The following is a 15,455-nucleotide window of genomic DNA, read 5'->3' as shown; positions in this document are numbered from 1 at the left end:
CCAAGGTAGGTTGGATTAGGGGCATGTTTTAAATTTAAGCCCGCTCAGGTAAACGTTGAGTTCTCTGACAGCGTTTGCATTGTGGAGATGGAATACGCTGGAAACAGTTTTTGCTGGGCTTGTTTTGCAGTACTGATTCAGTTAAGTGAGGTCCTCAGTCAGTACGCGTTCCAGTTGATTATAATCTGGTGCTTGGAATGCCAGACGGATGGGGGACGGCGTGGCGCAGTGGAAGAGTGGCCGTGCGCAACCCGAGGGTCCCTGGTTCAATCCCCACCTAATACCAACCTCGTCATGTCCGTTGTGTCCTGAGCAAGACACTTCACCCTTGCTCCTGATGGCTGCTGGTTAGCGCCTTGCATGGCAGCTCCCGCCATCAGTGTGTGAATGTGTGTGTGAATGGATAAATGTGGAAGTAGTGTCAAAGCGCTTTGAGTACCTTGAAGGTAGAAAAGCGCTATACAAGTACAACCCATTTATTTATTTATTTATTTATGTCATCTGCGTAGATGAATTTACGGGATTTGGTGCTTTGTAGGTTGTTTGTGTAGAGGTTAAACAGTGTTGGAGCTAGAACTGAGCCTTGTGGGAAACCATTTGTCTGTGTTCTCCATGAGCTCTTGATTTGTCCGAGGTGAACTCTGAATCTCAGGTTGGTCAGCAGAGTTTTGAAGGTGGATGTGGCCCAGGCAGGGAGCGCTTTTGTGAGTTTCAGTAGTAAACCTTTGTGCCAGACCGTATCATAGGCGGCTGTGAGGTCGAGAAACACAGTCCCTGTCTTCTGTCTGCTCTTGAAACCATTTTCGATGCAGGTGATTAGGAGCAGTTCTTGTTCTTCTGTGCTGCGGCCCTTGCAGAAACCTGCCTGATCTAGACAAAGAATTTCCTCTATTCCTGGTGATATACGGTGAAGTAGGGCTGAGCGATATATCGATATACTCGATATATTGCGGGTTTGTCTCTGTGCGATATAGAAAATTACCATATCGTGATATTCGAGGATACATTCTCACGCAGTTGCTTTTAGCTGCAGGCATTACACTGCATGCGTTTCCCACTCTTTCTTGTCTCTCCTTCTCACAGAGACGTAAACCAAGCCCACCTTCTTACACACGTCACATACTGTCACGTGTGCAACGTCACATGCTCCCGCGGAGCAGAGAGGTAGCCACATGGTAACATTAGCTGGGATGCTAACGGTGAGGGGCGGGTGGTAATACGAGAGAAAGAAGGTGCAAATCTGGTAACAAATGGAGGAAGAATTAATTCCCAAGAAAAACAGCACGGGATTCATCGTCCGGCGGTGGTTTGGCTTCAAGTGGGAATATGTTCATTTCATTTTTTTCATTTATTTATTTATTTCAGGCAATGACATAAAAAAGTACAAAGTTGACAACACATAATAATATAAATTAATATAGTGCAAAGGGTAATGTATGGTATGTAATGCATGATTGAATCCCACCCCCAGTTCTCCATTCAGTGATTATTCACATGAGTTTCACTCTTACTTTGTTCAAGGATTATAGTACAGATGTTGTATCATAGTGGCATTACCACAGGTAACAATAATTATTGTTACACTGTAACAATAATTTGTATCAACAATGCAGGAATAATGAATATACCAACAATGGTAATAGACAACAAAGCAATAATGGTAATAGACAACATAGCAATAATGGTAATAGACAACATAGCAATAATGGTAAGGAAACATTGAGCACATGTTAACACTTTGAGACAGAGTACAGCAGCAGGTCAAATTAAAGACCCTCATCTCTATATTTGAACCAGACCCCATGTTTGTGTAATAGTTTAAATCGATTAATAGTTTGGCATTGCTTGTGTTGTAAGTCCAGTTTGTTCCATATTTTTACTCCGCATACAGACACACACAAACGTTTACGAGTGGTTTGAGCTCTCGGCAATAAGAAATATCCAAAGCCTCTCAAGTTATGAGCCTGCACTCGTCTTATAAAAAAAAAAAAGGTTGTAGATTAGGCGGCAATAATTTGTTAAATGCTTTATATAAGATTATTAATGTATTATATTTAACAAGTCATCAAATTTGAGCAACTTTGATTGCATAAACAAATTATGAGTATGTTCTAAATAACCCACGTTGTGAATGATCCGCACTGCTCTTTTCGTAATATGATCAGAGGATGAATTGTGTTGTGGTAAGTATTCCCCCATACTTCAACACAGTATGTAAGGTATTGCAGTACCAAGGTGCAGTATAGAGTACGGAGTGCATTTTCATTGAGGTATAGTTTTGCTTTGTTTATAATTGAGAGGCTTTTGGAGATTTTTGTTTTAATGTGTCTGACATGAGGTTTCCATGATAGTTTACTATCAATTATTACTCCCGAAAATGTATTCTCATTTACGATTTCAATTTGGGTACCATCAATACTTATTTTCTGTTCAGACGTTATGTTGCGATTTCCAAACATCACTATCTTAATTTTATTTATATTCAAAGATAATTTATTTGTGTCCATCCATTTTTTTTACTACTCTGTGTTTACTGTATTTATGAGCTCATTATAGTCATCACTACTGTAGAATATATTTGTGTTGTCTGCAAATAGTATACATTTCAGTACTTTGGATGTATTAAACATATCATTAATATATACATTAAACAGTTTTGGCCCCAACACGGACCCTTGGGGGACACCACAGGCAATGCCAAGAGTATCAGATAAAAATTGACCAATTTTTACAAACTGTACCCTCCCTGTTAAATAACTTTTTAGCCAGTCACCAGCCAGCCCCCTAATTCCATAGCTTCCCATTTTATCTAGTAGAATTGAATGATTAATGGTATAAAAAAGGCTTTCTTTAGATCAATAAAAATACCAACTGCATATCTTTTATGCTCCGGTGCATTAGTAATTTCTTCAATAGCTTCAGTTATTGCCATTGTGGTTGTTCGTTTGGCCCTAAAGCCATACTGACCGTCATTGATTATGTGATGCTTCTCAAGAAAAGATTCAAGTCGAGAGTTAAACAGTTTCTCTAAGATTTTTGAGAACTGAGGCAAAAGAGAGATTGGTCTGTAATTGGTGAAAGCGTGTTTGCTGTCACTTCTGAAGAGGGGAGACACTTTAGCGATTTTCATTTGACTTGGAAAGCAGCCAGTCTGGAATGATAGGTTACATATATAAGTTAAGGGTTTTACAATATTCAGTATAACTTTTTGAACCAATATCATGTTGATATCATGGCAGTCAGTGGAGCACTTACTTTTACACTTCCGCACAATGTTTGTCACTTCTTGCTCATTTGTAGCTGAGAGGAAGAATGACGAAGATTTCTGTTCAATAGTTGATTTTGTAACTCCATTGTCTGGGATATCAACAGCCAATTTAGGACCAACATTTACAAAAAACTATTGAACTTATTCTTCACCGTTTTCATCAATAAAGTAATCAGGATATGTCAATTTTGAATATCCTTGTTTGATTAGACTATTCAAAACATCCCAAGTTCCTTTTATATTGTTTTTGTTTTCATATAGTTTTTTTTTTTACAATATAACCATTTGCTTGTTCTTATAACATCAGTTCATTTATTTTTGTACTTCTTGTATTGTTGTTCGACTTCTTTTGTTTTTATTTTGATGAAAAGTTTGTAGAGATTGTTTTTCATTTTACAGGCATTAATTATCCCTTTTTGTGACCCAAGGGCTATTTTTCTTTTTTTCTTTTATAAAATATTATTTCATGGGGCAATGTTTATTATGCAGGGAAGTAAAGATGTCTAAAAAATTACAATAAGCACTGTCCACATTTGGTTCTCTGTATACTGAAGTCCAATCCTGAACTGCTAAACTATTGTTTAGGACACAGATTGTTTCCTCAGTTGTTATTCGTTTAGAGATTTTTGCCTTAGTGTCTTTGGTTTTCTTGAGATGACAGTCATATAAAGTAAAAACACGTAAATGGTCAGTGATATTACATATAAATAGGCCACTGGTGACTTGATTTCCCATAATGTTAGTAAAAATGTTGTCAATGATTGTGGCACAATGTGTTGTTATTCTGCTTGGTTTGGTTATGGTTGGATATAGAGACAAGCTGTACATTGTGTCAATGAAGTCATCAACATGTTTTTGCTTGGTTGAGTTTAACAAATCAATGTTAAAATCACCACAGATAAATATGGTTTTATGGTTCACGGAGGAAAATAGTTTACCCATCCACTCATTGAAAGTTTCTATGCTTGAACCAGGTGCCCGGTATACACAGCTCATGAAGATATTAGTCTTTTTGTCATTTAACATTTATGCTGCAAAAGCGTTGCTACAAAAAGTAGCAGCACTGCTAATGTAGCATCATTTGAAAAGTCACCCGCTAGAGAATGAGGAGTGCTTGAAACTCTGCATCAACATCTCTGGCTGGTGCCACACCAACAAAATGCCGAAGCAACTATTTCCAGATCAACATCGTATGAAAAAAAAAAGTCAACAACTGAAGGAGATAACGTCCGCAGGAACCTATTATGCAGCTCATTTTATTTGACAGTTATTGAAATATCTTGTGTGACATCATGCACAAAAGTGCACTTAATTTGTTTTCAACTATTGTAGTGGTGTTCTGTACAAAAAGAACACTTCAATTTAGTGTTATTTTGATATCTCATCTTGGTGACATCATTCACAAAAGTGCACTAATAGCTTGTTTTAAAATGTCTCTGACAATCTTGCACTTTCTGTTTTGGAAATGACATGAATGTCTGTGCCACTGCTTAATAGCTGTTTAATAAATACAGTTTTGGTAAATTGACTTAGTTGTGATTTCCCTCTCTACATGGAAGTTTAAAATGAGCATATATAAATGCAGTATGAAGAAGAATGTTTTAATGTAGACACATAGAATCATCATACTGGTGTGATTATATACATCAAGTGTTCATTCAAGGCTAAGGAAAAATATCGAGATATATATCGTGTATCGTGACATGGCCTAAAAATATCGAGATATTAATAAAAGGCCATATCGCCCAGCCCTACGGTGAAGTATAAGGCAATCTAGGATTTTGTAGGGAACACAGAGTACAGAGATTCAGGGTAGCTTGCTGGTAGTTTGTGGTCTTTGTTAGATTTTAATATGGCAATTACGTTTTCTGTTCGCCATTTCTTTGGGATCAGGTTTGCTTGTATGATTCTGGTGTAAAATTGGTTCGAGTTCGGGGGCCAGATGTTGCATAAACTCTGGTGAGATGTTGTCATATCCTGCTGCCTTCCCAGATTTGAAACACTGCAGGACTTTCTCCAGTTCAGCAGCCTCAAAAGGCTCAGGGTATTTTTCTTCTCTGCAAGCTTTCTGATGTGACTTAAGCTCAGCTGTAACTGCTCTTCTGGTCTGTTTGTCCTGGGCTTTTGCAATAGACACTAGATGGTATGCGACTTGGTTAGATGTGACAGATGATCGGCTTTGGGAAAGAGGTTTCTGTGCAGCTTTTAAACGGCAAATGAGGCTCCAACACTTCCTGCTAGAGTGGGTGAAGTTCAGGTCAGCTACTGTCTCCTCCCACTTTTTAGCCGGCTGTAGTTAGCGATTCAATGAGGTGATCTGCCATCTCAGGGTCCCTTGATGTTTCATATGCTTGTAGGAGGGCAGCACTTTCTTCGTCTAAGCATGGAACGGAAAGTGGTCGGTAGTGGTTGTTTGCTTTTGCAGATGGCTTTTGATGGTTTTATTTTTAACACTTTCTTACACAACACTTCCTGATGTATATTACAATGCAAAAATGTAAATGTCTGTCACTTTATCCTGCATCCTCTTTGTTGTGAACATATCACGCCTGTAAGGTGATGGGCGAAGAAGGAGGAAGCGTTGCTCTTGCGGAAATGAGGAATGAGGATAGACGTGCGTGTGGAAAGAACGAGATAAGTTGAGCTGTGTTAGTATAGGTTGCTCAATAAAAGTTTAAAAAGAGCGTCAGACTTGGTGTGCACTTCTTCTGGACGCTACAATTGGTGTCAGAAGTTGGATGAAATGCCTCCCAGTTCGCCTTGCCATCAAACCAGGGAGTCTTCATTGAGGGCGGAATTCCCCCATGCCAAGCAGCGTGCGCTGCACCTGTAGACGCTGCCTCTCTCCTTCCACCCTCTCTCTCTCTCTCTTAGCGGCGAGCTCCTCACGTCCGGGATTCACACAGACATCTGCAGTCGCTGCCGGAACCTTAAGTCCCCACTCAATCTTGACAAAGTCACCAGGAAACATTGCGGCACGTACCTCCCGATGATGTAGCAGGCTGAGCACACAAGCAGCGCAGTATGCTCACACAAGCAGCGGCAGTATGCGCAAAGTTTTACTTCTGACACCAATTGTAGCGTCCAGAAGAAGTGTACACCAAGTCTGAAGCTCTTTTTAAACTTTTATTGAGCAACCTATACTAACACAGCTCAACTTATCTCATTCCTTCCACACGCACGTCTATCCTCACTCCTCATTTCCGCAACTAAAGAACACAACATCAACTTCAGCAGGTCGTTACACTATATTCTTTAAACACAGCAACCTGTGTACCACAAAGTAAGCACACGGCTTTACCTTTAATTTCTGTAAAGAAATACTTGGCAGTCCATGTCTTGTTGAAAACACGCCATTCGTCATCAACTTTTCTCTTTTTAGCGTCTCGGGGATAACCGGGCATCACTTGTCGCTGTGCACCTTCACTCACAGGTTACACACGGACATACGCCCATAAAGAACACTTTTCAAAATAAAAGCAGCACAGTTGTATTGCACGCGCGACATAGATGATTTTTTAAATTTATTTTGTAATTTGTGATTGCCGCTGTTCACATTCACTCACAATCGCGCACAAGCATACGTCCACACGGAAGTAATACAAATAACGCTTTTCAAAACAAAAGCGGCACCGTTGTATTGCACACTCGAGATAGATACTTTTTAAAATTTATTTTGTAATTTATGTTTGGCCTCACGCGGGCCGGACAGGGACGTACAACGGGCCGGATGTGGCCCGCGGGCCGCAGAATGCCCAGGTCTGGTCTACAGTGATGGTGTGGAGTGGGACTGTGACAATACTCTGGTCCAGGGTTTCACTGTATTTCTTCAGGTTGGCTTTGAGGAAGTTCTAGCGCTTCTTGGGCTGGTTATTACTGGGAGCTGTAGGCCAATGTGATTGAGCGAGGGCCGGTGTTGACTGTCAAGAATGAGGATCTGTGCATGATAGGGGGTTGCATTCAGAGAGTTGACCCAGCACAGGTTAGGAGAATAGTACCTAATCCACCAAGCTGAGTGGAACGTTCCTCTTTGTTTGAGTTCATGTATCAAAACAAGGTCATTTCTAGATGCCCAGTCTAAAAGTGCCCCACCGTCACTGTCCGCTGTTGGGTATCCACAGTCAGGGTGGTGGCTGTTAAAGTCCCCCACATCTGCAGATCCCAGTTGGGACTAGGTGGGTTGTACACATTAGCAATATAGAAGCCACCAATGGTTATGGCATTTGAGTAGTGTGTTGTTTGCCTCAGCTTTGTCAGACCGCACATAGGTGGGCAAGTCCGTGTTTGGCGTGGGGTGTGTAGCACAGCAGGTCAAAGCCGTTGATGGTGTCGCGGCCTGCTACCTCTTTGGCTATGTGGGTCTTTTGAAGGCAGATCACATCAATCAGATGTTGGGAGGCAAAGACTTTATTAGGGCTTTGCTTTGCAGCAGAAAAGCCTTCAGAATTGAGTTGCAGTATGCGAAGGGCAGGTCCTACCCCCAGGTACTCTTGAGGCTGTCTGCTTTTGGTTTTAGGACTGTGACTAGGATTTTTTTACTTTGCCCTCAGGCGTTGTCTTTTTGAATTGAGTCTGCTGGTGGGATCATTTGCTTCCCGGGGCGTACGTGAGTACTGACGGAGAACATGACGAGAACGCTGATCCACTGTCCTCCAGAACGTTGATTCATTGTTCATGCCCATAGACTTAGATTGGTCATCTTTTGTTGAAATTAGATTAGACTAGACTCATAGATTAGACTAGATCTGACAATTCTAAATCTATGAGCATGAACTGATGAAGCCAGCTCGGATTAAAGGCGAAACGTCCCCTAAGACAAACTGTACAGTCCAGTTGCAATTGATGGAATACTCTGAGAAAACATGTGTAACTTTTTTTTTAGATCCAAAGCAATTGAGGCCTCATCTTGTAATGGAGACATGGCTTTCCAAGAGGTGCGAATACATCAGTCAGTAGTGGAGTTCATTCTAAACAACACTGAGCAGATCTTCAGCGGCAGTTCTGTGCTAATCAAACCCAAAGAAGGTGTGGTATTCATCAAATGTAAACTGAAACAAACTAACACACAAAAAAACAACACACTGACTGATTCCTTTTCAACAGGGCCAAATATCGTGAGTGGTGAGAAGTACGCCACACTCCCGATCAGCGGGCAATGTGGGCCAATGAAACTGATGAGCCTGGAAGAAGCCCAGGCCCGCTCCTTAAGTCCAAACCATCCTGTGCACAGAGAACGTCAGCGAGAGAACAGCCTCCCTGACACTAGCATGGCCACGCTCTACCACACCGTCATAGACTTGGATAGCAAGTATGTCACACTTTACTGTCCTAAATGTACAATCAGTATAGTCAACACTCAAACCAAAACATGTGTTCTTGGTTCATGACAATCAAGCTCAGCAACAACTCCCTATCTTTCAGGAGAAAGTTTTCAGGGAAATCTAAGAAATGGAAATCCATCTTCAATTTGGGACGGTCAGTGGACTCCAAAGGAAAATTGAGCAGGAATGGCAGTGTGTTTATAAGAGCTCCAGGGTTAAGAGGCAAGTGTGTAAACATTATTGGACTACACATCAAGCACAGAAAAACTTCCAAAATGAAAAAGTATTATAGAAATGTAATCAACCAAACCTGCAATTAATAAGTGGAACAAGGCTCAGGGTTGCAATTCAAGTCTAAAATATTATCTGCACCAGGAATGTCACCGTGCCACCGTGCGGCCTGCAGAAAACCGCCGTAACAAAATGTAGGATTTGTAACGGTGTGTCTAGCTGTTGTAAATACTGATGCTGTTGTATTTGTATGTATGCTAAATTTGTTATCTTTGGGAACCGCATTCTCTTTGGTTATTGCAAGTGTCGCATGCCGGTATATTTAATATTACAAAATATGTCAAAAAAAATAACAATTTTAGCTCAAAATGGTTCTTGAACTTTTTTTACGTTTGGTCTTTACTTGTAGTCATTTTTACCCACAAACAATGAGGCCTGATTTTATTGCAAGGTTTTATCTATTGGGCCTCCATGGTTTTGTGCATAGCCTCAACACAACATAACGTCAAAAGCAATATTTTAACGAAATTCTACATGATAGACAATTGTTGTTAACCCAATTCATCATGCCAATTCAATAGTTTATTTAACTAGATTTCTCATAATTCCATACTGTACTTTAGTTTTTTGAGGTTTTTGTAATGCCTTGTTATAACATTGTACATTATTGCCCTCAGAAAAGGCATCTCTTCGACCATCCAGAAGCATGGAGTCACTGTGTTCCTTGCCAACAGGTAAGGTCTTTGACACATTAAAGTCAAATGTATATGGTATGTACAAACTCATAAAAGTTTTGATTTTTGGTCCACCTTTCGTTGCTACCAGATGATGACAGAACTGGAAACAGTCCATCAGGGGGACAAGGCAACAATTTCGTGCCAGATGTAAAATCCAGAACTCTCGGATCTGATTCTCTTTACGACTTGAGCGAACATGACCAAAACTGGGAGTTTGAGGGGAAAAAATCTGATGGAGCAACAGGTGGTTGGAGCTCCGGCTTAGATCAAAAAGGTTCACTGGGTGCTTCGGCAACTCCTCAAAAAACATTGCCAGAGCAACTGAAGGTGTTCAAGGGAGATGACCTCAGCAGCTACCAGCCAACGTCCCCTAAAAACAGGCGGACGTTGTACTCGGGTTCGTCCTACAACAGCTCCTCACGGCCTTCCTTTCCCGGAAGCTTCTTTCCACTTGAGTCATCACCGAGGCATCAGCGAAGAGTCGTTAACATATCGGAGCCTTTCGCTGTGTCAGTACCACTTCGCGTGTCAGCCGTTATCAGCTCCAACAGCACGCCGTGTAGAGGGCTTGCCAAGGATAAGATGGCAGCAACAGGCCTGAAACCCTGCAGAGAAACCTCCGAGCCGAGCAACTGTGGGAAAAGTAACATGTTTCCCCAACTGGAGCCTGACAAGAGAGAAGGAACAGAGAGGAAAGACACATTGGAGTTGGCCCAAAAAATCCAGCCACAGGGTGAGAGCTTCTTTCTTTATTGAACTAATTTTAGAGTTCATCCTTATTTATAGACACACATATCTTAGGTTTTAAGGCCTTCAAACTTTTGTTGCCTTTTAGGGCCCAAAGCATTATTTTATAGATTGTAAATTGAGGACTACATGTAACTCAAAATCATGTTTTTTCCTCAGATACTAGCAATGGTGTAGACCAGAAACCTCAGGAAATGATCAGTAAGACTCAATTGGAAGAGCCTTCAGTTGTGAGTGAAGGCACAGCTACAACGCCATCTAGTGGGCAACAACTGGACAATCAGCCTATCTCTGCTCAAAAGGTACACCTTTGTTGTTGCTGAAATAAACATCTTCGGGCACCGTAATAATTTAATGTTAACAATTGTTTGCTTCTTTCATAATCTGTAGGATAATGAATCATCTACTGTAAAGAAAATGTGGTCTGATCTCCACCAAGAACTGGAGATAACCGAATCCAAAAGTGACCTGACGGATAAGACTTCTGTTTTAACATATAAAAACAAGAGGTTAACCATGGATGTAAAGACGAAAAGAAGTCTCAGCTCTCCATCGCTGTCTTTATTATGCAAGGATCAGTCTCCAAATACATCCCGCAATGATCATCTTAATGCCTCCAGGTCTGGATCTACAAAGAAGCAGCCTTCAGAGCCAGACATCCTTTTTTCTCTCTATAAAAATCATGTTCAGGTCGATAGACACAGAAAAAGTGTCAGCCCTATTCTGGATAAAAAGGACAAGAACATTCAGAAGATCGTTGCACAAATCCCACCTTTGGTTAAAGACGCAGCTCACACGGAGCAGCAACTTCCTTTGAAGGAAACATGTTTATGTGATGACACTCCAACAGTTGATAACCAAAGACAATCAGAGGAACATAAAAGTCCTAAAGAAAACAAAAATGCCTCAAATTATGTGGAGAAGATACCGGAAGTTATTTCAAGGATGTCTGTATGTTTAGAGAAGAGACCCAACTCTCTGGAGCTGCTAATCCATGGTGAGGACGAAGGATGTGCAGGGAACTCTGAAGAGTTGGATCTAGTGGAGCCTTGGGATGACATCAGCTCCACTAAGCAATGGGTCACCAGCCCGCTGCACTCACCTGATTTGGAAGAACTATTTAAACAGCAGTTAGGGTTTAGCTCTGGAGAGCCTACTCTGAATTCAGAAAAGGAACAGACCTCATCTTCTTCATCCAAACAATCAAACGGAACATCTCTGGTAAAGAGCTTGTCCGGAAACTTCCCTCAAGCATTCGGCACCAAACAAGAAACTAAATTGACCTGTTTGCCAAATTCTTCACAACCCAGCGTCAATGGCAGCAATGCATCACCAGCTCCAGTAGGGAGAAGCAGCACAACAAAACAGAAATCATCTCAACGGTTTCACAGACAAATGTCTTATGAAGCAGCAGCTCTAGAGAAAAGAGAAGAACACCACTTTTCTAAACACAGACCATACTCCCTTAACTTGGATCTAGGACCTCGGTGCATTAGGGATATTTCTAATCAGCAAAGCAGACCTTTATATGAGAGTTCCTTCTATCAGAGGAGCTTGTCTGTAAACAATGGGCTCCTCTCAGAGTTGGATTTGTTCCTGAATGATCGTCAGGCACCTTTGCGGCGGAACTCTGCTCCCGTCAGCGTGTCATCAGTCCGGACGGCCTTCATGATAAAGACATGCCAAGCAAAGGCTGTGCCTGTCGTCCCTCCAAAGGTCCAGTACAGTCAGATACCTCCCTCTAGGAGAGATGGTGACTTTGACACAACAAAAGAGCAAGACAAGGAGTACCCTAAAACAAGTGCAGAAAAAAGCCACACAGCCCCTTTGCCCATGATGACTGACCTGAAGGAGGAGCTAGAGAATAAAGACCCTGTACCTGAACACCAACTCCAAACAAATACAGAGAAAGCTGCTGAGACCACGAGGACTGCGAACACTCCAGAACTGCCAGTCATCAAAAGGCGACACGCTCCCAGTCTTGAGGTGTTTGTTGATTGTCCCAGACCCAACAGAGCAAACCTCTTACAGAGGCCGTCTTTTAGGAACCGGCAGAGACCACAGAGTCTGATCCTGTTCAGTCCCCCTTTTCCCATCATGGATTACCCTCCATCAGGGGACGATAGCAAGCATCTGACATCCATCAAGAGCCTGAATGAGGCGTCGACAGTGAAAGAGGTGTCAGGCGAGGGAATTGCTCTCCAAAATAAAATGACTATTCCAAAAAGTGGTCAGAGACTGGAAACATCAACCAGCTGCTTCTACCAGCCACAGAGGAGATCCATGATATTTGATAGCAGGAACCACAGACAGATAGAGTGATCATGCAGACTGGCGGAATGTAAATAGCTGTACCGAGACCCGTACAGTATCTCGCAGAAGTGAGAACTCTCCTCACATTTAAGCAACCATTTTCATGACCACAGGGACAGTACGACAAAAATAAAACTTTAAAATAACTTCAAACATTCAATATATAGATGTATATGAAAGAAAGGTAGACTGTAAAATAACAACACACTGTCTAAATAGCTGCCAGCACAAATGAGTGCACCTAATAGGTAATCCTGTCTAAATGGAGTCCAAATGTGTGAATATTTAGTGTGAGCACCATTGTTATCCAGCACTGCCGTAATCCTCTTGGGCATAGAACTCATCAGGTTGTTACTCGAATCCTCTTCCACTCCTCCATGATGACTCCTCCGCTTAACGATGTCCAACAGGTGCTCAACTTGGTTCAGGTCTGAAGACATGTTTTGACTACTCCATCACCTTCAGCTTGCTTAGCAAGACACATGTCGTCTTCAAAGTGTATTTGAGCTTCTTACCATGTTAGAAAACTGCCATGGGGCCCAGTTTCCCAAGGGAAATGCTGTGCTTCAGACAATCAATCACAAAACAGTGGTTAGCGCTCGTGCCTCACAGAGACACGATCCTGGGTTCGATTCCTTTCTGTGTGGAGTTTGCATGATCTTTCCGTAACTGCGTCGATTCCCTCCGGATACTCCGTTTTCCTCCCACCTCCATAAACATTCACCTGGGGATAGGTTGATTGGCAACACTAAATTGGCCCTAGTGTGTTAATGTTGTCTATCTGTGTTGGCCCTGCGATTAGGTGGCGACTTGTCCAGTGTGTACCCCGCCTATGCAGGTACCTAGGCTCCAGTCCCCTGCGACCCCGAGAGGGACATACAGTATGAAATGGATGGATGTTGGAATTTATGCACCACAGCTTCTCAGTGCTTGCAGCACTCATGCAACCACCATGTTTGATTATCAGTAAGACACAATTATCTTGGTTTTTACTCATGTGTTGCAGCTATTCTGACAACAATAACTGTGTGTTGACTCATTATTAGCGGATCGTGAATCTATACTGCTCTACCCTGACTACTCTAAAGTATATCCAATTTTCTATAGTATTCCATGAGGAGATATACTAAAGTGCAAATTGTAGCTAAAATGTTTGGGTTGTACTCAAATTTTGGGAAATCCTGTACGATAACATGTTGTAAATCATAGTATAGTATTTTAAAGAACGCTTTGAGGGATATTTAATTAAGAGTCCTTTATATAGTAATGACGTATATTAAAGAAATGCACATTTCTTAAATACGAGAACATTTTTAAAGGCATCTAAAAATACCGTAATCAAATGCTTTTTAGTATAATACACATACTAAACGTTTGCATTCAGCATTAGACTATCAGTACGCTGTAGAATTTACTTCAGATTTTATACTTGAAAATGAACGAAGGTTAGTGTAATGAGTGTCATGTAGACAAACTCACTCCTACCTTTTGAATTTTAGTGATTTACTGGAAAAATAACATGTTTTTACTGCTTTTATGCATGTCCAACACTATTGTAAAGTTTTAAAAACCAGGTTGCAATCACAGTCAAAATACATTCTCTGCCTGGTAAAAGTACAGTTTTCACGAAGCAATGCAGCTCGGATCACTATCCTTGTGAAAAGCAACAAAATAGAGCAGTACCCTGCAACATTTTGGCACCCTTTCACCAAGATTCACAGCAGTACGGTACCTCAAGGTAAGCCTGTAGATACATCGCAGTGGTCGACATAAACACTTTTGGGATCGGGTAATAGTACAGCAACATTTGTCTTGTTTGTTTAATCCGTCGTATCGCGCTGCTATGATGTCACACTATTTGCGATGGAGCAGGACTGGTTGTACCGAACTGTGCCGTGACAAGCTGAACTGAACTGTGTCGCTTTGTGGGAACATGACTTGGAAGGCGGTTATAGCATTGTGCTATAATATAATGACAGTGAGCAATCAAAAGCCGGTGTTGTCAGTCTTTTGGGTCACAGTAAGTGAACAAAAAGTGGTAATGATGCTGTTTAACAGTTCACCTGCACTGGCTATGATGGCTATGACCATGTAGACTGCAGGGAATGTACTGCTGAAGGTGTTTACTGGCGACATGAAGTAAACATTAATTATACTGTATAAGGAAATGCATCTAGTTATTATTGTGATATTTAACAGTAAGACAGATGATAATGTTAACCCACCGAAGGAGCTTTTCATGTTGTTTTTTTTCATCTTCATATTTTTTTCTGTTTTTCAAGTGACAAAGATGCCAAAAAAGTCTTGTGCACGGAGGCGAGCACAGGTGATGGAATCTACATTTTAAAAGCATGGGGTTGATTCTGTGGAGATTGTGCATGCTGACTGTATGTGTTTGGACCTTTGTGATGCTTCAGGTCAAATTCGGCATATGAACACAACTATTATTGGACCAGGAGAGACTCTTTGTGTTTTATACCGTTACTATTACATATTTTGATTTTTTTGTTCTTGTTCTTTTTAAATAGCATTGATGGCGAAAACATCACTGAAGAGGTTATGAGAATAAAAAGTTGTACAAACGACATATGTTGGTGTTTTGCTTGCCTTCCTGTTGCATGTTCTTATTTTCAATCCCTGATTCCCCATATCTAAATGCATTTATGAGACGGCTGTTCCTTCAGAGTGTGCAGAGAGAAGGTCCAGATAACTGGATTGTGTTTATAAGACTTATACTCCCAGGGGGGCCCTCACTCACTTGGGGCCCCTTTGAGAGACTAAAGGCATTTATGCACAAGTGGTCTGTTTAGAGCAGTGGTTCTTAACCTTGTTGGAGGT

General features: G+C 41.3%; 1 protein-coding gene across 1 annotated transcript in view; it reads left to right on the top strand.

Moving 5' to 3' along the window:
- The window catches only part of arhgap31 (Rho GTPase activating protein 31), a 32,217-nt gene extending 17,023 nt beyond the window's left edge, over nucleotides 1–15,194 (top strand). Inside the window, exons 6-12 of the mRNA XM_061962383.1 lie at nucleotides 8,151–8,293; nucleotides 8,372–8,576; nucleotides 8,690–8,811; nucleotides 9,498–9,554; nucleotides 9,646–10,290; nucleotides 10,464–10,606; nucleotides 10,695–15,194. Of these exons, the coding sequence (XP_061818367.1) occupies nucleotides 8,151–8,293; nucleotides 8,372–8,576; nucleotides 8,690–8,811; nucleotides 9,498–9,554; nucleotides 9,646–10,290; nucleotides 10,464–10,606; nucleotides 10,695–12,626 (3,247 nt within the window). The 3' untranslated portion in view covers nucleotides 12,627–15,194. The remainder of the gene's footprint in view (nucleotides 1–8,150; nucleotides 8,294–8,371; nucleotides 8,577–8,689; nucleotides 8,812–9,497; nucleotides 9,555–9,645; nucleotides 10,291–10,463; nucleotides 10,607–10,694) is intronic.
- Nucleotides 15,195–15,455: the final 261 nt, after the last annotated feature.

This window comes from Nerophis lumbriciformis, linkage group LG09 (genome assembly GCF_033978685.3).
Source record: "Nerophis lumbriciformis linkage group LG09, RoL_Nlum_v2.1, whole genome shotgun sequence".
Lineage (NCBI taxonomy): Eukaryota > Metazoa > Chordata > Actinopteri > Syngnathiformes > Syngnathidae > Nerophis > Nerophis lumbriciformis.
Note: the sequence above shows the minus strand (reverse complement) of the source record. Positions and strands in the feature narration are given on the sequence as shown.